General features: G+C 35.3%; 2 protein-coding genes across 5 annotated transcripts in view; one reads left to right on the forward strand and one right to left on the reverse strand.

Annotated features, from left to right (window-relative positions):
• LOC105464632 (membrane-spanning 4-domains subfamily A member 12-like) overlaps window positions 1–21,849 on the reverse strand; it is a 37,647-nt gene extending 15,798 nt beyond the window's left edge. For 2 of the 4 annotated variants that reach the window (XR_011610541.1, XM_011712665.3), the window contains exons 1-4: window positions 21,711–21,849; window positions 20,238–20,329; window positions 12,840–12,983; window positions 1,639–1,695 (exon numbers count right to left, since the gene is read on the reverse strand). Coding sequence is in view for 3 of the 4 variants with exons in the window: in XM_011712665.3 (XP_011710967.1) it covers window positions 1,639–1,695; window positions 12,840–12,983; window positions 20,238–20,285 (249 nt within the window). In the remaining variant the exon portion in view is untranslated. The remainder of the gene's footprint in view (window positions 1–1,638; window positions 1,696–12,839; window positions 12,984–20,237; window positions 20,330–21,710) is intronic. The other 2 variants (XM_071074551.1, XM_071074550.1) reach the window with 2 other exon arrangements.
• The window catches only part of LOC105464631 (membrane-spanning 4-domains subfamily A member 4A-like), a 356,637-nt gene that overhangs the window by 22,671 nt on the left and 310,020 nt on the right, over window positions 1–23,946 (forward strand). The gene's annotated exons all lie outside the window — the stretch shown is intronic.

Genomic DNA, 23,946 nt, shown 5'->3' on the forward strand with positions numbered 1-23,946 from the left:
TATCTCTTTATTGATATTCTGTATTTGATGACATATCACTTTCATGCTTTCTTTTAATTCTTTAAACAATTTTTTTTTTTTTGGGTTCTCTGACCATAAAAGATCTAATTTAAAGTCTTTGAGTAGTAAGTACCAAATTTTGGCCCCCACAGTAATATTTTTCTGTTGGTTGCTTTTTTTGCTATTTTTGCTTTTTTTGTTTTTGTTTTTCTTATTTCTTCTTCTTTGTTAAATTTCCTGGATTAATTCTGTAAATATTTTATTCCCTCAATGTGGCCCATGGTTATCTGCTTCCTGGGAGCCATCCCTGGCCCAGTGTAATTTAATGTCAGTCCATAATCCTTTGCCAAGGAGAGTATGTATGAGAATATATGCTTAAAACTTCAGTTAGTTTATAAGACAGCTTCAGCTTTCACTTCTTCCTTGCTTAGGGCCTCAGCCAGCCAGCGGTAAAGGAGTGGTGGACTTTTCTTCTTTCTTAGTAGTTTCCTGGGCATGCACATAGCTTTCCATATTTGTGAGGGACTTTAGATCTCCAAGAATATGTCAGAGTTTTTCAAAGCTCCTTATGATTATCTAGTTATTCAGGATTGTCTTTTAAATTTCTGACCAAGCCCTTATTTACCTGCATTCATAGCCTTACTAAGCTGTGCTATTGTTAGCAGATTGATGGTGTTTACGCCATCCAGTGGTAGGACTTTGTTTTCACTGAGCTGAAATCTTTATACAAAAAATAGCCAAAACATCCTGGGAACAGAGGTGCAATTTCAGACAAAATATTGACTGTGCTCAGATGATGGCACTTTTAATAGAGCATCACAAGATGTCGGTCCTCTCAGCTGGTTGCTCTACTGCTGGCTTTTCATACATACTCTGCCAATGAGCTTGAAGGGAGAGGGGATAGAAATTAGCCTCAAATTAAAACATTATAGATCTATTTTTCTGAGGTTTACTAGTATCTCTTAGATAATTTTCTCTTTTAGCTGTGGCTTTGATTAATTTCCAATGCTCTGAAATCATTACTTTTGGTTGTTTTGCCAGTGCTTTCCCTGCTTTTGTTAAAGAACGATTTCATGGAGTTCTCAGTCTGCCATTCCAGAAGTCAATCTTCTAGCATTTACATACATAATTATTCTAATTTCTTATTCTTTCACCTCACTTCCTATCAATACAAAATGCAATATTCACTAAAGGAAATCAACATGATCCAGACTCTTTGAAACACCGCATACACAGTAGCCCCCATACAATTAAAAGTTCCTAGACATGTGAAGAAAGAAGCAAGAGAAAAAGAAGGTAATAACAGAAACTGGGTCATTTCAAGATAGCTATATTTATGTCTTCATTGAATTTTAATTTGCACTAAATGATTTATCATGTAGAAATTTAGCTTCTTGATTAACTTCATACATCTGAGTTATTTTTACAACTGATGAAATATAACAATGCCTTCAGTAACTGGCATGTATTCTGTTTTTGTTTGAAAATGCAATGGAAACTTACATTTCTTATATTTTAAAAATCTATTCTTCAATTATATATAGGTTTCTAGTGACACACAGACAATGCTGCCTACCCACTGACTTTCCTTCTTTTGGCAAATAAAACTCTAGAGCTGCTATAAGCATTCTGACTTACCAAGAATGGTGAACGTCTCTTTTCTAACAATACTGTAAAGGCTCCCGAGAAGATAAACTGGAAACAAAGATTACATTTATTAATACCCAGTCATTATGCTTATGTATAAACTTAAAAAGTAAGAGAATTCCGGAATGTTTTAACATAAAGAATATGGGACCATTGAGAAAATCATTCAGGATATAATTCAAAGGTTTTTTTTTATTTGTGGAGATGGGAGAAAGCCATGAAATCTCTGGCTACTAATTTAATATATGTATTGGAAATAGAATCTAAGGGCATTCTGAAGTGACTTTATGGAAAAAGGAGTATCAATGTTTCCTTAGTTTTTGTCAATTATAATTTATTAAAGCCAATATGTGAATTACAGGAAAATGCACACAATTAATGAATTTACTACTGGGAAATGTTGTATCTTGGTGACTTCATATGAAAATACTTTTAATATAATGCTTACATATTTTATTAATAGAAAATATTCATAAAATATTGGTGCTTCAGTTTACATACTTAAATAGAAGAATTATACAATGTCTTCCATGAGAAGCTTGTTCTGAGATCTTCTATCATTTCGTGACACTTGTTAGAAAGATGGCAATTATGGTGTATCAGAAATTTATTTTACTCACAGATGCAACATTTATGAACTTATAAAACTTTCCACAGCGTTAAGAAATGAACAGGTCAGTTAGTAGTATGGGAGAGGGATGTTCTTTTCCCAGAAAAATCTGGAAACTCATATGTCAATGCTAAATAGAATTTTGAAGTAAGAAGGATCTGAGGTTGAGTTCTTTGCTCTTTGCTTTCTCTGTGACTCAGGAAAATTACTTAACCTATAACTTAGTTTTGCTTTTTTCATTGGTAAAATGAGGATAATCTGTTACACTGTGTTATTGTGGTAGTATTGTAATAGTTATATATAATGTTTCGATTTTTTTTCCAAGATGGCAGATTAGGGGGCTTTTAGCATACTTTAGCAACTTGGAAATAAAAGAATAGTGCATAAAGATCAACTCTGTGGGCTTTAATTCAAAAAGGAAAACAGAAACTCATGGGTGTTGTTAAGGACACCCAGATCCTGGAGAAGAGAGACATGGGCAAACATTCCCCGTGATGATGTCTGGCTGATAGAAGTGAGTGAAGTCCCACTGTGTGAGAGAAGCAGAGAGCCTCCCTCTGTGACTCATCTTTCCATGAGAAATCCAAGGAACCCAGGCTGAAGGGGAGCATTTTATTTCTCCCAAGTCCTGGAGCTAACTTAGGGAGAAGCTTGGAGACACTGAGAGGGAAAGGCGCTGGGAAAAGCTGCAGACACTTTCCCAAATCCAGGACCAATAGCAGGACATCATTTTTAATCTGGGTGCATACAAAGTCAGTCATTCCATGGTGAGCCTGCAGCATGGCCACATAAGGATTATAGTCTTGGGCCAGAGATTGGAGCTCTTGCCCTGGTGTGGGCTAAGAGCCTCCACAGCTAGAATTGTGGAAAGTGTCTGAGCAGTGAGCACTGGAATTGTGCTCTCCTGTGTTGCAGGCCTGAGGTGGGAGCAGAGCTGCTACAGTTGTGGATCTCATTCTTTTGTATGGTTGAGTAGTACTCCATTGTGTATATGTACCACATTTTCTTTATTCATCTGTTTATGTACACTTACGTTGCTTCCAAATCTTAGCTATTGTAAACAGTGCTGCAATAAATGTAGGAGTGCAGATATTTCTTTGATACACTGATTTCCCTTCCTTTGGGTATATATGTAGCAGTGGGACTGCTGGATCATATAGTAGCTGAATTTTTAGTTATCTGAGGAACCTCCAAACTATTCTGCATAGTGGGTGTATTAATTTACATTCCCATGAACAGTGTACAAAGGTTCCCTTTCCTCCACATTGTCACCAGTATTTGTTAGTGCCTGTCTTTTGGATATAAGCCATTTTAACTGGGGTGAGATGACATCTCATTGTAGTTTTGATTTGCATTTCTCTGAAGATCAGTGATGTTGAGCACCTTTTCATATGCCTGTTTGTCATGTGTATGTCTTCTTTCAAGAAATGTCTACTGAAATCTTTTGCCCATTTTTTAATCGGATGACTAGATTTTTTCCTTATAGAGTTTTTTGAGTTCCTTATATATTCTGGCTATGAATCCCTTGTCAGATGGGTAGTTTGCAAACATTTTCTCCCATTCTGCGGATTGTCTCTTCATTTTGTTGATTGTGTCCTTGCTGTGCAGAAGCTTTCAAACTTGATGTGATCCCATTTGTCCATGTTTGCTCTGATTGCCTGTGCTTCCGGGGTATTGCTCAAGAAATTTTTGCCCAAACCAATGTCCTGGAGATTTTCCTCACGTTTTCTTGTAGTAGTTTCATAGTTTGAGGTCTTAGATTTGTCTTTAATCCATTTTGATTTGATTTTTGTGTATGGTGAGAGATATTCATTCTTCTGCATATGGATATTCAGTTTTCCCATCACCATTTGTTGAAGAGACTGTCTTTTCCCCAGTATATGTTCTAGGTACCTTTGTTGAATATGTGTTCACTCTAGGTGTATGGATTTGTTTCCAGGTTCCCTAGTTAATTTCTAGGTATTTAATTTTATGTGTGGCTGTTGTAAATGAGATTAATCTTTTTATTTCTTTTTCAGATTGTTCACAGTTGGCATATAGAAATGCTACTGATTTTTGTATGTTGATGTTGCATCCTGCAACTTTACTGAGTTTATCTGTTCTAATAGTTTTCTAGTGGAGTCTTTAGGTTTTTCCAAATATAAGACAATATCATGTGTAAACAAGAATAATTTGACTTTTCCTTTTCAATTTGGATGCCCTTCATAGCTTTTTCTCGTCTGATTGCTCTAGCTAGGACTTCCAGTACTATGTTAAATAACAGTGGTGGCAGTAGGCATCCTTGTTGTGTTCCAGATCTTAGAGGAAAGGCTTTCCATTTTTCCCCATTCAGTATGATACTAGCTGTGGGTCTGTCATAAGTGACTTTTATTATATTGATGTATGTTCCTTATATCCTCAGCTTTTTGAGGGTTTTTAACATGAAGAGATGTTGAGTTTTATCATATGACTTTTCAGCATCATTTGAAGTGATCTTATGGTTTTTATTTTTCATTTTGTTGATATAATGTTCTACGCTGATTTACTTGGGTATCTTGATTCATTCTTGCATCCCAGGGGTAAATCCCACTTGGTCACGATGAATGATCTTTCTGATGCATAGTTGAATTTGGTTTGCTATTATTTTGTTGAGGATTTTTGCATCAATATTCATCAGATTGACCTGTAGTTTTCTTTTTTTCTTTTTTTTGATGGGTTCTTGTCTGGTTTTGGTATTAGGGTTTTACTAGCCTTGTAGAATGACTTTGGAAGTATTCCCTTCTCCTCTATTTTTTTTGAAACAGTTTGAGTAGAATTGATACTAGTTCTTTAAATGTTTGGTAGAATTCATCAGTTAAGCTATCAGGTCCCAGGTTTTTCTTTACTGAGAGACTTTTTACTATGGCTTTGACCTCATTACTTGTTATTGGTCTGTTCAGGTTTTGGCTTTCTTTATGGTTCAATCTTGGTAGGTTGTATGTATCTTGGAATTTGTTCATTTTGTCTAGATTTTCCAATTTATTGGCATATAGTTGCTCATAGTAGCCACTAATGATCTTTTGAATTTCTGCAACATCAGTTTTAATGTCTCTTTTTAAATTCCAGATTTTATTTATTCGAATCTTCTCTCTTTTTTTCCTGGTTAGTCTGGCTAAACATTTGTCAAATTTATTTAACTTTGCAAAATATCAACTACCTGTTTCACTGATATTTTTCCCCCCGAGACAGAGTCTCACTCTGTCGCCCAGGCTGGAGTGCAGTAGTGCGAGCTCGGCTCACTGCAAGCTCCGCCTCCTAGGTTCACACCATTCTCCTGCCTCAGCCTCCCGAGTAGCTGGGACTACAGGCACCCACCTCACCATGCCCGGCTAATCTTTTGTATTTTTAGTACAGACAGGGTTTCACCGTACTAGCCAGGATGGTCTCGATCTCCTGACCTCGTGATCTGCCTGCCTCAGCCTCCAAAAGTGCTGGAATTACAGGCGTGAGCCACTGTCCCCGGCCTGCCCTTACAGTTTCTATCATGAGATGATGCAGCATGAAGGTCCTCACAAGATGCCAGCATCTTGATATTAGAGTTCCCAGCCCCAAGAACTGCGAGAAATACATTTGTTTTCTTTTATAAATTACTTAGCCCGTGATGTTCTATCACAGCAACACAAAATGGACTAAGACAGAACCCATATTTTTGGCACCTCTGAATTGAATTAAGGCCGTATTTTTCTTACCTGAATCACTGTAGTAGCCTCTTCTAACTTCCCTAACATTCTCAAATCTAATCTCTTATTACTCATAGAGCAATGGTATTAAAACAAACCTAATCATAGCACTATCCTGAGTCAGAATATTGTCTAGGGCTGTCCAATAGAAATATAATGCAAGCAACACATGTAATTGTAAGTTTTCAAGTGCCATATTAAGAAAACTAAAAGGAAATATATATAACTTATTTTAATAATATTTTCTATAACTTCACATATCCAAAATTATTTCAACATAGAATCAATATAAAATAATTATATATTTTACATTTTAAAATGTATATTAAGTTTTGAAATCTTATATGTATTTTATCTTTACAGCACTTCTCAGTGCAGTTTAGTTGCATTTTCCAGGTTCAGTAGGTACATGTGACTATTGTATTGGACAGTGCAGCTCTAGTCCTTAGTTATCTCCTCTTTTCTGTTTATTCATTTCCTTGGTGATCCCATCTAGTCTCATTACAAGATGCCAATGACTCTTCTCCTTTTTTAAGATTTCTTTCTTAAGCTTCTTTTTTGTCATTACATTTAAAAAAAATTTATATAGGTTTTTGGGAACAGGTCATATTTGGTTACATGAGTAAATTCTTTAGTGGTGATTTGTGAGATTTTGGTGTACCCATCTCCTTAGCAGTATACACTGAACCCAATTTGTAGTCTTTTATCCCTCACCCCCTCCCACACTTTCCCCCGAGTCCCCAAAGTCCACTGTATTGTTTTTATGCCTTTGCAGCCTCATAGTTTAGCTTCCACTTATGAGTGAGAACATACAATGTATGGTTTTCCATTCCTGAGTTACTTCACTTAAATTAATAGTCTCCAGTTCCATCCAGGTTGTTGTGAATGCCATTCATTTGTTGCTTTTTATGGCTGAGTAGTAGTCCATTGTATATGTATACCACAGCTTCTTTATCTATTCATAGTTTGATGGACATTTGGGCTGGTTCCCTATTTTTGCAATTGCAACTTGTGCTGCTGTAAATATGTGGGTGCAAGTATCTTCTTTGTGTGACTTTTTTTCCTCTGAGTAGATACCCAGCAGTGAGATTGCTGGGTCAAATGGTAGTTCTACTTTTAATTCTTTAAGAACTCTCCACACTGTTTCCATAATAGTTGTATTAGTTTACATTCCCCCACCAGCAGAGAAGTGTTCCCTTTTCACTGCATCCATGCCAACATCTATTTTCAAAAAAAATTTTTTGATTATGGCCATTCTTGCAGGAGTAAGGTGGTATCACATTGTGGTTTTGATTTGCATTTCCCTGATCATTAGTGATGTTGAGCATTTTTTCATATGTTTATTGGCCATTGTATATCTTCTTTTGAGAATTATCTATTCATGTCCTTAGCCCACTTTTTGATGGGACCGTTTGATTTTTTCTTGCTAATTTGTTTGAGTTCCTTGTAAATTCTGGATATTAGTCCTGTGTCAGATGTGTAGATTGTGAAGATTTTCTCCCACTCTGTGGGTTGTTTGTTTACTCTGCTGACTGTTCTTTTTGCTGTACAGAAGCTCTTTAGTTTAATTAAGTCTAACCTATTTATTTTTGTTTTTGTTGCATTTGCTTTTGGGTTCTCAGTCATGAAATCTTTGCCCAAGTCAATGTCTAGAAGGGTTCTTCCGATGTTAATTTTTTTTTTTTTTTTTTTTTTTAGATTTAAGTCCTTGATCCATGTTGAATTGATTTTTGAATAAGGTAAGAGACGAGGGTCCAGTTTCATTCTCCTATATGTGACTTGCCAATTATCCCAGCACCATTTGTTAAATACGGTGTCCTTTCCCCACTTTATGTTTTTGTTTGCTTTGTCAAAGATATGCCAACTGTAAGTATTTGGCTTTATTTCTGGGTTCTCCATTCTGTTCCATTGGTCTATGTGCCTATTTTTATACCAGTGCCATGCTGTTTGGGTGACTGTGGCTTTATAGTATAGTTTGAAGTTGGGTAATATGATGCCTCCAGATTTGTTGTTTTTGCTTAATGTTGCTTTAGCTATGTGGGCTTTTTTTTTTTTTTTTTTTTTTTTGGTTCCATATGAACTGTAGGATTGGTTTTTTCCAGTTCTGTGAGGAATGATGGTAATATTTTGATGGGAATTGTGCTGAATTTGTAGATTGCTTTGGCAGTATGGTCATTTTCACAATACTGATTCTACCCATCCATTAGCATGGGATGTGTTTCTATTTGTTTCTGTCATCTATAATTTCTTTTAGCAGTGTTTTGTAGTTTTCCTTGCAGAGGTCTTTCAACTCCTTGATTAGGTATACTCTTAAATATTTTATTTTATTTTTGCAGCTATTGTAAAAGGGGTTGAGTTCTTGATTTGTTTCTCAGCTTGGTCGCTGTTGGTGTATAGCAGAGCTACTGATTTGTGTACATTAATTTTATATCCTGAAACTTTGCTGAATTCATTTACCAGTTCTAAGAGTTTTTTGGATAAGTCATTAGGGGTTTCTAGATATACAACTGTATCATTAGGAAAAAGCAAGAGTTTGACTTCCTCTTTATTGATTTGGATGTCTTTTATTTCTTTCTCTTGTCTGACTGCTCTGGCTAGGACTTCCAGCACTATGTTGAATAAAAGTGGTGAGAGTGAGCATCCTTGCCTTGTTCCAGTTCTCAGAGGGGAAGCTTTCAACTTTTCCCCATTCAGTATTATGTTGGCTGTAGATTTGTTATAGATGACTTTTATTACATTGAGGTATGTCCCTTGTATGCTGATTTTGCTGAGGGTTTTAATCATAAAATGATGCTGGATTTTGTCAAATGCTTTTTCTGCATCTATTGAGATGATCATGGGACTTTTTGAGATGGAGTCTCGCTCTGTTGCCCAGGCTGGAGTGCAGTGGCCGGATCTCAGCTCACTGCAAGCTCCACCTCCTGGGTTTATGCCATTCTCCTGCCTCAGCCTCCCAAGTAGCTGGGACTAGAGGTGCCCACCACCTCGCCCAGCTAGTTTTTTGTATTTTTTAGTAGAGATGGGGTTTCACCATGTTCGCCAGGATGGTCTCAATCTCCTGACCTCATGATCCGCCTGTCTCGGCCTCCCAAAGTGCTGGGATTACAGGCTTGAGCCACCGTGCCCGGCCGATCATGTGATTTTTGTTTTTAATTCTGTTTATGTGGTGTATCACATTTATTGACTTGAGTATGTTAAAACACCCCTGCATCCCTGGTGTGAAACCCACTCGATCATGGTGGATTATTTTTTTGATATGCTGTGGGATTCAGTTAGCTAGTATTTTGTTAAGGATTTTTGCATTTATGTTCATCAGGGATATTGGTCTATAGTTTTCTTTTTTTGTTATGTCCTTTTCCTGGTTTTGGTATTGGGGTGATACTGGTCTCATAGAATGATTTAGGGAGGATTCCCTTTTCTCTATTTTCTGGAGTTGTGTCAGTAGGATTGGTACCAATTCTTCTTTGAAGGTCTGATAGAATTCTGCTGTGAATTCATCTCGTCCTTGGCTTTTTCTTTTTTTTGTTAGCAATTTTTTATTACCATTTTAAGCTCACTGCTTTTTTTTTTTTTTTTTTTTTTTTTTTGGTATGTTCAGAGCTTCTATATCTTCCTGGTTTAATCTAGGAGGGTAGTAAATTTCCAGAAATGTTTCCATCTCCTCTAGGTTTTCTAATTTATGTGCACAAGATGTTGATAGTAGCCTTCAGTTATCTTTTGTATTTCTGTGGTTTCAGTTGTAATATCTCCCATTTCATTTCTAATTGAGCTTATTTGGATTGTCTCTCTTTTCTTGGTTACTCTTGCTAATGTTCTATCAATTGTATTTACTTATTCAAAGAGCCAGCTTTTTGTTTCATTTATCTTTTGTATTGCCTTCCCCCCCAATTTCATTTAATTCTGCTTTAATCTTTGTTATTTCTTTTCTTCTATTGGGTTTGTGTTTGGTTTGTTCTTGTTTCTCTAGTTCCTTGAGGTGTGACCTTAGATTGTCTATTTGTGCTCTTTCAGACTTTTTGATGTAGGCATGTAAACTTTTTCTTAGTACTGCCTTTGCTGTATCCCAGAGGTTTTGATAGGTTGTGTCACTATTATTGAGTTCAAATAATTTTGTAATTTCCATTGTGATTTCATTGTTGACCCAATGATCATTCAGGAGCAGGTTATTTAATTTCCATGTATTTGCTTGGTTTTAAAGGTCCCTTTTGGAGTTGATTTCCAATTTTATTCCACTGTGGTCTGAGAGAGTACTTGATATTATTTCAATTTTCCTAAATTTATTGAGACTTGTTTTGTGGCCTATCACTTGGTCTATCTTGGAGAAAGTTCCATGTGCTGATGAATAGAATGTATATTCTGCAGTTGTCAGGTAGAATTGTTTTGTTAATATCTGTTAAGTCAATTTGTTCCAGGGTGTAGTTTAAATCCATATTTCTTTGTCGATTTTCTGTCTTGATGACCTGTCTAGTGCTGCCAGTGGACTACTGAAATCCCCCCTACTATTGTGTTGCGATCTCATTTCTTAGGTCTAGTAGTAATTGTTTTATAAATTTGGGAGCTCCAGTGTTAGGTGCATATATATTTAGGACTGTGATATTTTCTTGTTGGACAAGGCCTTTTATTATTATATAAAGTCTCTCTTTGTCTTTTTTAACTGCTGTTCCTTTAAAGTTTGTTTTGCCTCATACAGGGATAGTTACTCCTGCTAGTTTTTGGTGTCCATTTGCATGGAATATCTTTTTCTACCCCTTTCCCTTAAGTTTATGTGATTCCTTGTGTGTTAGGTGAGTCTCTTGAAGGCAGCAGATACTTGGTTGGTGAATTCTTGTCCTTTCTGCAATTCTGTATCTTTTATTCTAATTCTGTCTTCTGAACTCTACATTCCATATCCAACAGGTTACTTGACATCTCCAGTTGAATATTAAATAAATATTTCAAACTCAATATTGTCAAAGCAAACTCATCATCTTCCTCTGAAAACCAGTTCTGTACAGTCTCACCTGTATCACTTGATGTCAAGTCATTCCTTCTATTAGCTTGAACAAAAACCCTGGCATTATCTTTAACTTCTTTCACACTCCATACCCAATCCATCAAGATATTAAGTTGGCTCTACCTCAACATATGTCTATATTACTTTCACCACCTTCACTACTAACAACTTTGAGTCTCACCTGGACTTTTGAAGTAGCTTTCTAAAAAGTCTATTTGGACCCCTTCATTCTCTTTTCAACACAGAAACCAAAGTGATTCTTTTAAAACCTAAACCAGATTATTTAACTTCTGTTTATGAAACACTATAATAACTCCAATTCACTTACAGTAAAAGCTAAAATGTTTACAATGGCTTACACAGCCCTATATTGTCATGCACCTCATTATTTTTTCTAGCTTGTTTTCTACTACTATTGTGGTTGCTCACTCTGTTCCAGAAATGTTCCAGAAATACTGACTACATTTTTCTAGGAACTCTTCATCAAAGACTTCATTCTGACTCTTTTCTCCCCAAAATGTTCTTTCCCAACATATCTTTGTGGTCAAAACCATCACTTTTTCAAGTCCTTGCTCAAATGTCACTATGGTAGTTTGAACTGTTGGTCACAATTTTTTACTTTTAGGTAATAATAATATATTTTCATACTCTTGCCATGATCTCATGGTGCTTGGATTATGCTTCCCTGCTCTTTAATTTAGGACTTGATCATTTTATTTGTTTTAGCTGGGATTTTAACAAACATGACCCAAGCCAAAGCTTGAAATGGTCTTGTGTGATTAGGATTGTCCTCTTGTGTTCTCACTTTTCATTGTGAGAAGAATATGACTCTAGTAGTCCCTAGTCTAAAAGCAATAAGATACATATGGAGTGGACTGGACCTGTCCTGTAGCTTGAAACCAGGCCAAGAGCAGCTGAATCTCTGCCAAGTCTGCATGAGTAAAAAATAAATGCTTGTAATTGTATGCCACTGGGTTTTTGGTGGTTTATTACATAACAATAGATGATTAATGGAGTCACTTTTTCAATGAGCCCTACCTCAACCACCCAATTTTAGGTGATAACCTATATCCCTTTGCCACTTTCCCAAAAATTCCAGTCCCCCTTAGCCTACTCTTTTTCTTTTTGCTTCTATAGCCTTATCATCTTCTAATATACTATGCCATGCTAAAATAAAAGCTCCCTAAGAACTTGGATCTTTGTTTTGTTTGCTAATGTATCTCAGGCACCTAAAACAGTGCCTGACACATCATGGTACTCAATAAGTACCGGCTGAGTGATCAAACTCCAAATGTGATATTATAATAAGCTTCACTCAGGATTTTGTGGGAAACATGGCACATCAACCACCATAATATCCTTCTTCATGATATCCCCTTTAAAGACAATGGCACATCACTCATCATACTATCAGACACAATAAAATTCAATTTTAAAATCTCTGTTCAATTTTACCAAATACTTCTTGAATACAACACAAAGATTTTATGTTTCTTTCCCTACACAAATTGTATATATCCCACTATTTCCTCAGCAGTTATGCTCTCTCATTTTTTATTTGCCCCACTGGCAAAATAAATACCATACGGGCAGTTGAATAGTCACCAACAATTTTCTGTTTTCCCAAAATGCCCCTTGTGTATCTTATCATTTTTCTTCATATCCTAGAAGAATGTAAAAGGTAGCCTTTTAACAAAAGACTCTTATTATTAAAGAATATCATTGATAAGAATCTAAGTTTTTTCATATTGGTATATTATTTTCAACCAGATAAAATGAGTTCTTTGAGAATAGAGATTGTGCATTTTTAGTTTCAGTCTCTGGTGTACTGCTTGACTGATACACAGTCATTAAATGTAATGAATAACAATCAGAAATTTGATTTACTCACAAGCCAGGATGACCAAAATGGGTATGCTGTTAGTAATGCAATAGGAGTATATGTCGCTCCAAATGCAACAATTTGTGTGAAAAACAAATACATCCAGAGCAGTCCCAGGCAATCAAGAAGTATACCAGTCATTATTTGTATGGCCTGGAAGAAAATAACACTACCATTATTATTTTAGTTCAACCTTTGAAAGGAATATACATCAAGAAAAAGCCAAGGTGAAGATGGAAGGTGATGACCTAACAGAATTTTAAATTTCTCAACATTCAAATCAGATAAGGAGACTTTATTATTTCAGAGCAGTTTGTAGATATAATGACTATGTACATATCCAATAAAATTATACTAGGAGTCTGTTTATCTGATCGGTTCAGGAGATTACATAGCATTAGTCCTGGAGTCCAGAAGAATTGATCTCTTTTGAGAGTCATCAATCCCTGTGTGGTCAACAATCCTTGACCTGTATGGTCAAGAATTCTTGGCCTAGGTCAACAATATTATCCTGCATATACAACTCTTATGTTCTACAGGCAACTAGACTTGGTATTTCTGACCTTCCCTAGATTCCTCTTATCTTACCAAAGCTGGGTTTTGAACTTTGGTTCCTTTTGTTCTTCCCACCTCCAAAACATCTATAACTGATAGTCTTGAGTCCTTCACAAGAGGGTTCTTTTGAAAGGATAGTGAGCCTTTGGGATCCTTGGTTTTCTGTCACTCTTCCAAGGGGCTATTTCCTGATGTGGAGGTCTCAGATAATTCGTACCCACTGAAGTTATAGGTCAGTTATGACAGTTTCTCAGCCGTAGGAGGACAATTCTAAGTTGTATGAAGAGCCCTCTAATGTATCACTGTAGGGCCTTTCAGTTGGTTTTCAGGTAGATATTTCTCAGGGGTGCTTTTTTCCTGCCACAGCTGAATGAACCAACATTCTGACTCTCCCTACCTACACTCCCAGGTAAGCACAGGGGTTAAGTTTGAAAAAGCTGAAGGAGCAGGATTGGAGTTCACCATACTGCCACCATAGTTTCACAATGTCTGGGGATTCCTGACATATTTTCTCACAGATTTTCTTAAAACATGGACACCTCTACTTGAAGTTTGCAATGAGCTTCTGTTCTGATGTGTGATTCTGGGGAGAGCCAAGAAGTGGCTAATTAATGAAAATACTATTTTCACTTGCAGATTAATGCCTAGGCAACACAAAACTACACATTTAGAGGTACTTCAGGCAGGCTGTGGCAGGAAGCAAGGGGAAATTGGAATGGACAGGACTTTTCCCACTGACTGACATGCTGTGCACATTTCATCTCCTTGCTTGGCGTGGAACACAATGACTTTCTCTGAAGTCTGAGTTTAGTGAAGGATGTGGAATTACAAAAAAACCTTTATTTTTAAGTAATTATAAATTCATAGGAATTTTCAAAACTATGGACAGGTCCTTGTGTCCTGAGTCCAGATTCTCAGAATGATTATATCTTACATAACTATATGACAATATCAAAATTAGGAAATTAACCTCGATACAGTGTGTGTGTATAGTTATGTGTCATTTTAGCACATAAGCATATTTGCATAATCACAACCATAATCAGGATACAGAACTATTCTATCACCATGAAGATATCCCTCATGCTGTATCTTTATTGTCCCAACAATGCTAAACTTCTGGTAGTCACTAATTTGTTTTTCATATCCTCACTATTATCATTTTGATAGTGTCAAATAAATGGAATAATTCAGTATGTTCCTTTTGTGATTGGCTTTTTTCTTGTTGTCCAGCAAAATACCTTTGAGATTCATCAAGTTGTTACGTGTAACAATGTAGTTCACTCCTTTTTAATTTCTGAGTAGTAGTCTATGGTATGAACAACTAGAGTTTATTCACCTCTTGAGGGGGTATTTTGACAGTTTCCAGTTTGGGAGCTATTACAAATAAAGATGCTATGAAGAGTCATATGTAAATTCTGCAGACATCAGTTTTCAGTTATCCAAGATAAATACCCTGGAGCTCACTTGCTAAATTTAATGGTAAGTGTATGTTTAGTACTTAAATAAGATGTCAAACTATTTTTGAGAGTGATTATATCATTTTCATATTCTCACTGGCAATGTAAGAGAGATCCAGTTTCCCTGCATCATCTCCAGCATTTGGTATTGTCACAATTTCTTATTTTAGTTGTTCTAATAGGTTTGTAGTGATCTCTCATTATGGTCTTAATTTGCATTTCTCTCGTGGCTAATGATGTTGAGCATATTTCCGTATGCTTATGCCATCTGTATATCTTCTTCAGTGAAATGTCTTTTCATGTCTTTTGCTGGTTTTAAAGTTGGATCATTTGTGTTTTTTCTGTGGTTGAGTCTTAAGGATTTTAAGAAGGATATTCTTAGATATAAATCCTTTGTCAGAGATGTGGTTAGCAAGCATTTTCTCCTACTCTGTAGCTTGTCATTTCATCTTCCTAACAAGGGTATTTCATAAAACAAAACTTAATTTTGGTGAAATAAAATTTATTGATTTGTGTCTTTTATGGATGGATCATGTTTTTAAGGTCATGTTAAAGAGCTCTAGAGTCCTAGGTACTAAATATTTTCTCCTATGCTTTCTTCTAAAGGTGTTATAGTTTTATATTTTATATTTAAATATAGTATTCATTTTGAGTTAATTTTTGTATAAGGTAGGAGACTTTAGTTTGAGGTTCTTTTATTTTTTGCCAGTGGTTATCCTGTTAGTCCAACACAATTTTTAGAGATGACTATACTTCCTCCATTGAATTACTTTTATAAAAAGTCAGTCAACCATAACTGTATGAGTCTACTTATGGATAGTGTGTTCTGTTCCATTTATCTGTGTATCTGTTACTACACCAATACCACACAGTCTTAATATCTGTAGTTATAAAATCTGTAACCACATGTCTTAAAATCAGGTAGTATGATTCCTTTCACTTTATTCTTCTTTAAAAAATTTTAGCTATTCTAGCTTCTCAACCTTTCCATAGAAATTTTTGATAATCTTATTTAAATCTACAAAAAATGTTTCCAGGATTTTGATAGGAATTGTGCTAAATCGATATGTCAATTTTGGGACAATTAATATTTTTACTATGTTGAGATTTTCAGTCACAACAATAAATGTCTTTTCATTTATGTAACCTACTTGGAATTCTTTTATTTTATTTTATTTTATTTATTTTTTGGAGATGAAGTTTTGCTCTTGTCAACCAGGTTGGAATTCAGTGGCATGATCTCGGCTCACTGCAACCTTTGCCTCCCAGGTTCAAGCAATCCTCCTGCCTCAGCCTCCTAAGTAGCTGGGATTACAGGCATGTGCCACGGCACCTGGCTAATTTTTGTATTTTTAGTAGAGACGGGGTTTTACCATGTTGGTCAGGTTTGTCTTGAACTCCTGACCTCAGGTGATCCACCCGCCTCAGCCTCTATTAGTATTAGATAATTTTCAAAATATGAGTCCTGTACATATTTTGCTAACTTTATACCTAAGTATTTGTTTGGCTGATTTTAAATAGTATTGTGTTTTAAATTTTGTTGTCCATATGTTCATTGCTATTATATAAAAATATAATCAATTTTGTATGTTGATCATTAATCTTGTATCCTGTGACCTTACTGAACTCACTTATTAGTTCCAGGAGTCTTTTTTTTTTTTTTTTTTTTTTTTTTTTTTTAATTGCATGGGATTTTCTACATAGATCATCATGTCATCTGCAAACAGGGGTATTTTCATTTTTTTCTTTACAATCTGTATGCTTTTTATTTTTCTTTTTTATCTTATTGATCTGTGCTAAGACTTCCAGTACTGTGCTAGTAAGCATGGTGAGACATGGTATCTTTGCACTGTTACCAATCTTAGGTGAAAATACTTCAATTTTTAAACATGAAATATAATGTTAGCTGTAAGTTTTTTTGTGGGTGTTCTTTATCAGGTTGTGGAAGTTCCCTTACATTTCTATTATTCTAAGAGCTTTCTAAAATATCATGAACAGGTGTTAAATTTTGTCAAATGTGGTTTATTTTGCATCAACTGACATGATCATGTGATTTTTCCTCTTTAGCCTATTAATATGATGGGTTACATCGATTGCTTTTTGAGTACTAAACCAGCTTTGTATATCTGGAATAAGTCTCACTTAGTCATGGTGGAAAAGTATTTTAAATATTGTTGAATTATATTTGCTAATACTTCATAAATGATTTTTGGGTCTATATTCTGAAGGATATGGATCTATAGTTTTCTTCTTTTGTACTATCTTTATTTGGTTTTGGTATCAGAATAATATTGGCCTCTTCAAATAAGTTGGGAAATGTTTCATTCTCTTCTGTTTTTTTGAAATATATTGAAAATAACTGGTGTTGAATATTCTAAGAACATCTGGTAGAATTCTTCAGTGAAATCAGGCCTGGCCTGGACATTTCCTTTTCAGGAGTTTTAAAATTACAAATTTAATTTTTCTAACAATTATAGGGCCATTAAAATGATCTATTTCATATTGAACTGTAGTTTGTGCTTTTTGGGAAAATTTGTTCATTTTATCAAAATTGTCAAATTTGTGTCTATAGTTACTGATAGCAGTCTCTTAATATTATTTTGAGATGTAAATTATCTGTAGTAATATACTCTATTTTATTTCCGAGTTTGATAATTTTTGTCTTCTTTTTCTTGATCAGTCTTGCTAGATGTTTGTTGATTTTGATGATATTTTATAAGAATCAACTATTTGTTGTACTGATTTTCTCCACTTTTTAAATTTTAATTTTATTGATTTATTTTCTTATCTTTATTATTTTCTCCTGATTTCTTTGGGTTTATTATTTTGGTCTTCTCTTTTCTAGTTTTTTTTTTAGGTGAGAGTTTAGAGTATTTATTTGACAATTTTCTTGTTTTCTGTAAGCATTTAGTGTTATACATTTTGATATCATGTATTTTCATTATAATTTAATTGAATTTTATAAATTTTTCATTGAAATGTCCTCTTTAAAGCATTAATTATTTAGAAGTGTCTTAATTTTCAAGTTTGGAGCTTTTTTGTTATCTTTCTCTTACTTGGTTTCTAGTATGATTCTATTTTGGTGAAAGAACACATTCCATATGATTTCTTTTAAATATTTCTTTTAAATATTCTTTTAAATATTTAAATATATTCTTTTAAATATTTCAAAGTTTGTTTTATGGCCCAAAATATAGTTTATTTGGTTAATGGTCCATGGACACTTAAAAAGAATGTGTATTCTTAAGAGCAAAGACATGGAATCAACCTAAATGCTCATCAACGGTAGACTAGATAAAGAAAATGTGGTACATATACACTAAGCCATAAAAAAGAATGAAATCATGTCCTTTGCTGCAACATGAATAGAGCTGGAGGCCATTATCCTAAGCAAACTAACACATGAACAGAAAACTAAATACTGCATGTTCTGACTTATAAATGGGAGCTAAATGTCCAGTACACATGAACACAAAGAAGGTAACAACAGACATCAGGACCTGCTTGAGGGTAGAAGTTTGGAACTGGGTGAGGATTGAAAAACTACCCATGAGGTACTATGCTTATGACTTGGGTGATTAAATAATCTGTACAATAAGCCCCCATAATAACAATTTACTATATAACAAACCCACCCATATACCCCTGAACCTAAAAGTAAAAAAAAAAGAAAAAAAAAGAGTATATGTTCTGATGTTAGATATTCTATAAATATTAATTACATTTTACTGGTTGATGGTGGTGTTGAGTTCTTTAATATATTTGTTTTTCTTGCTTAGTTATATCAATCAAATTTTTATTTTTAAAATTTATTTTTTTAGTGATATAATATTTGTACATATTTGTGGGGTACATGTAATATTTTGCTACATTTATTGAATGTGTAATGATCAAGCCAGGGTATTTAGGATACTTCTATGTGTTGCAAATGTTTCAAGTTCCTCTCTTCTAGGTATTTTGAATTGCTTTGGCTATTTGAAAACTTTTTTGATTCCATACAAATTTTAGGATTCTTTTTTCTATTTCTATAAAAAATGACGTTGGTATTTGGATTTGGAATACATTGAAATTGTAGATTTCTTTGGTTAGTATCGTCATTTTTCCAATCCATGAGCATGGGATGTCTTTCTGTTTGTTTGTGCCCTCTTCAATTTCTTTTATCAGTCTTCTGTAGTTTTACTTATAGTTTTCCTTTCACCTTCTTGGTTAAATTTATTCCTAGGTATTTTATGTTTTGAAATTGTAGGCTTCAAAACATTAGTAGGTATATCTCAACTGGGGACCCAGTTTGAGGTATATGAAATAAAAAGAAAACCCAGGAAACTCACTAACATATCATTCTCTGGGTTCAAAGCTCCCTAAATCTTATTCTTCCTTATCTGTACTTCTCAGGATCTTCTTGTATTTATCCAAAGTTTTAGATATAGTTAGTGGTAAGAATAGGGAGAAATGGCCTTTGGAATGTCTTAATGCATGAAATAAAACCAAAGCTCTGTATCTTCTTAGATAACAGTAGATCTCATTAGAAAGACAGTAATATAGACAATAACAAATTTATTTATTCTCAAATACATTTCAACTAATTATTTCCCAATATCAAGACCAGATAAATGGATAAGGGGGTTAGGAATCCACATCTTTAATATCATACCTTGAAAATGAGGAGAGAAAATATTGGGTTCATTGCTTGTTTTATGTAAGGCTCTTAGTACAATTCTGGCAAAGGATCAGGCAGATCTTAAATAAGTGGGAGTAATAATATACTTGTGATGTTGGGAATTTTCCTGAACCAAACTTTAATCCTGCTTGTTTAATCCTAATCTGGTTCTATCATCCAACAATGAGTGGATAATGCAAAATCATCCAGCAATATGGGTGAATACCTGCCATATTTGATGAAGTTGACTGGGAAAAGAGTCATGTGTTTTGGGGGTAATCTTGAAAGCACAGTGCTATTGTGACCACTGTCCATAAAGCTCTATGGTCTGCAGCTTCTCCTGAATGTAGTTTCCACAATTTGATCATCTCATTTAGAACCATGTCATTAGCTTAGCTTGAAATAATTTATAGATGCCAAAAAGAGATTTCTTTACCCATTTCCAGAGTCAGGGTTTTCTGAGAGCATGAGTGGGTTTAGAAGTTGTTGGGTCTTTTACATGTAGCTGATAAATTCATAATTTCTGCTTTATTTAATGTGAGCCTGATAAATAGCTTATGTGTTGAGGCTGAATGTGGAAAAATGCAGATGCTACATAACAATTTCAGGACACTTCTATTAACATTCCTCCATTTGAGGAGTTCATAATAGAGGTGGTTACAGTCTCTTCCCTTTTATATTTAGAAATCGCAACACTATAATCATTTATTCACTCAAGTGGCATTTAGTTCTTACCCCCAACATTCTTGTTTCCTCTCTTATCCACAGACGAGTTCGTGGCATTTTTCACTAAGATACAATAGACAAAGAATAAATGTGTTCCTTTTCTGTAGGAAAATATGAAAACAAATTAATGTTAATTTTTTTGGGGGTAAGAAACTTAAACTTTAGAGGGAAATCCGACCTACAGCTGCCTATTTTTCATGACTTTGTTGTTCCCTGAGAGCTTTTTGCATGAAACCACCAATATTACCATCTTGAGAAATCCATTAGTTACCTCTCAAATTGTCTGTTCACTTACAAACCTTAAATTAGGCTTTAGTAAATAGAATATGGTGACTGTCCCAATAACATCAATCCCTCTAGAAATTACCCATCTCCCCACATCTTACGGGGTCAGAAACATTGGGCTTTTGGTTGCCATGGTTTATTCTCTTACTCATTGTTTCCCTCTAAATTAAAGCCTGGTTCAGGGGTACCTGACTGGAAGAACCCATTTCATATACCTCCACCAGATGCATGGGAGGCTGGAAAATAGAGTGATATGTTATATTCTGGAAAGGTGGGCTTCATAAGTTAGGAACCAATAAAAATATAGAGAGGGTGTTCAATAGATAAGAAAATTACAACTCACAGATAGTTATCATTAGATTGTATATAACCTGTGTTATTCTCCCTAGCATCCATATTTAGTATCCATAATTATTATTTCATCCTAGCTGATTGGGTCAAAGGTAAACATCTAAAGCAAGGTGAGTTCATGATATTCTCTTTCCAAGATTGTTCAGGCTGGTCTCTTGTTGAGAAGATGTAAAAATTTAGTAGCAGTGGCATTGCCATGCTCTTCTCTAATGGACAAAATTGTAGAGAAAGTAAGTTTTGAGAGTGAGAGGATAGAGAAGACACCCAGAGAAAAGCAGAGATGGAAGAACAGAACTTCCCAAGATTATGATGGCTTTCCATTTTCTAGTTCCAATTTCTTTCAGAAACCTGGCTGATTTCTGGTCCTTACATTATGTAAAATACCTGTTCATATATTATAACAAATATATCTTAATTTTGCTAAAACTAGTAAGAGAGAGCTTTTGTTTCTTGCAACATTTTTTTAAATTGCTTTGTCTTGTAAATTTTCTCATGTGGTTTTGACAGTCTCCCCAATCTCCAAGGGAAGACTGTCAAAGTCTAAGATCTTGTCTTTACATTTTTCGTTTATAAACGTTTCCTTTCACTTATATAAACCATGAACTCTTAAGGCTTAAATTGCCTTTGAGATGGCCCATTAAGCTTGAAATTGAAAGCTATAGTGGAAAGAGTCAAACCTGAGTTCGTATCTTACCAGTCATGAGTTCAAATCTTACCTTACGTGACCTTGTTCACATCATTTACTCTTTCAAAGTCTGTTTCCTCAGCGCCAAAAACAAAACAAAACAAAACAAAACACCCTCCCTCCTGTAGCACTGTATTGGGGAGCAAAAAAGAGAAACTTACAAAATTGAAACTCGAACAAGAGGAACTTATGGTCCACAGCAGACCATATCCTACACTGACTTGATCACAAAGCCAGAGGGGTGTGATCCTGCAGCTGGTGCCCTTAGTTACGGATCTTCCGGCTTCAGAGTTGCGGAGGCAGCACCTCCCTAGTCGGAGATGTTTCCTGGGTGGTGACCCTCATCTCTTCTCGCGAGATTCCAACGAAGCGGTTATGGTCTAGAGCGGCCGCCAGGGGACTCCACGTGGAGACCTGCGCCGACACAGGCACCCTGGGGGCCTGGAAACTGTTCTGAGCCTGCTCTCCCTCAGGACTGCAGTGAGAGATGAGGCGTGGGGTGGGATCTGACACAGACGAATGCTTTCCTGTCCATGTTAGCGTCATACTCGCAGCGCCTGACTCCAGTCGCAGGCCGATTCTCTGGATGCCTCCTCAGAGACTTCGTTATCAAGCACATGTCCTCTTCATCACTTCTGTAATAGGTTACTATTAACAAGTCTTTTTACTTTTAATCCCCACAAGGTCTAGAGGGAAGGGTACTAATCAATAAACCTGGGCCCTGGTCCTTAACTCTCCCTTTTATTTGGTAGTTGCCTGTTTGAGCAAAATATTGATCTTCCCTATTCTTTACGTTGTTTTACTGTATAGTTAAGGTGTGCATTTTGGGGTAAAGTAAATTATAAAATAGAGAGACCACAGATTTCAATGTGCCCTTAATCCTGTGCCTGGTGATGACCTGACAAATGTCAGGCAAACAGTCAAAACACAAGTAAACAAGTAACAACAACAACAACAACAACAACAAACTCAAAAACCAAAACCAAAGTGTACAGTCACTGCAGACTTTTTCAGCTTCCTATGAAAACTCTTCAGAGATAATATTTTATGCCCAGTGAGACTCTGTGCTTAATTCAAGTTGCTGAATAAGATAAAATACCTTTCCATAGCCTGAAAATAAAACGTGTAATATGTGATATTATCTATAATTATTATGTACATGCATTTTATATATCAGGAAGTTTATAAAAGAGAAAAAACACCCATCATAGCATGATGATTTTATGAATTATTAATATGTTTGTCAGTTGATATTATTTATAGACCCTCTATATTATACACAATTTAAACTTAAAAAATGTGTCACAAAGTGCTTGGTGTATCAGAACTGAAAATCCTTTTTTTTTTTTTTTTGAGACGAAGTCTCACTCTGTCACCCAGGCTGGAGTGTAGTGGCATGATCTCAGCTCACTACAACCTCTGCCTCCCGGTTTCAACCGATTCTCCTGCCTCAGCCTCCTGAGTAGCTGGGATTACAGGCACATGCCACCATACCTGGCTAATTTTTGTATTTTTAGTAGAGACAGGGTTTCACCATGTTGGTCAGGCTGGTCTCGAACTCCTGACCTTGTGATCCGCCTGCCTCGGCCTTCCAAAGTGCTGGAATTTCAGACATGAGCCACCACACCTTGCCCTGATCATACCTTTCAGCAGAGTGAGCTGTTTGCCATTTCTCTGTGTAACTGAATATTGAACGTTATTTTGGAGTACATCTTTTTGAATTCTTTCCTGACCACATGTGGAGCTATACAAAGTTAGGGAGATTAGCACCTCAAGTTAAAAAGGGAAAAATGTTTGTGGAGGAATTGGAGGCTTGAGAAAAGATGCTTTTCCTAGTTCTTGTTGGTATATAGAGGTGATTTTTGAAGTTAAAGGTGAGATCATTTGTATAGAGGGCTATTTTTGAATAAAGTTACTAGAAACATTCTAAACTTTTTTTTGTTCAAATATGGACTAATTTCTGTTATACCTAGGAATATATACCTAGGAATGTGATTGCTGAGTCATAGGGCATACTTTTAATTGGCTATAGTTGATTCTGCTAAACAGCTTCCTAAAAATATCAATTTATGCTTCCCTCATACACAATATGAGACTTGCACATATCGCTAATACTTGATGTTTTTAGTTTTTGTAATTTTATATTTTAGCATATTTGTAGTAGAGTTGTATTCAGGGTTTTTCATTTCCTTTAATGGTAATAATGTTGAGCACATTCTTATATGCCTATTGGATACTTGGTGATCCTCATTTGAGAAGTACCTATTCACATTTTATACCCAATTTTATATTAGTCTATTTCTTAATACTTAGTAGGATTTCTTTATATAGGAAAACATGCAGCTTCTAGAGTCTAATAAACAGGCATGATTGGGAGGCAAAAATAGATTTTGAGAG

This window comes from Macaca nemestrina, chromosome 12 (genome assembly GCF_043159975.1).
Source record: "Macaca nemestrina isolate mMacNem1 chromosome 12, mMacNem.hap1, whole genome shotgun sequence".
Classification (NCBI taxonomy): Eukaryota; Metazoa; Chordata; class Mammalia; order Primates; family Cercopithecidae; genus Macaca; species Macaca nemestrina.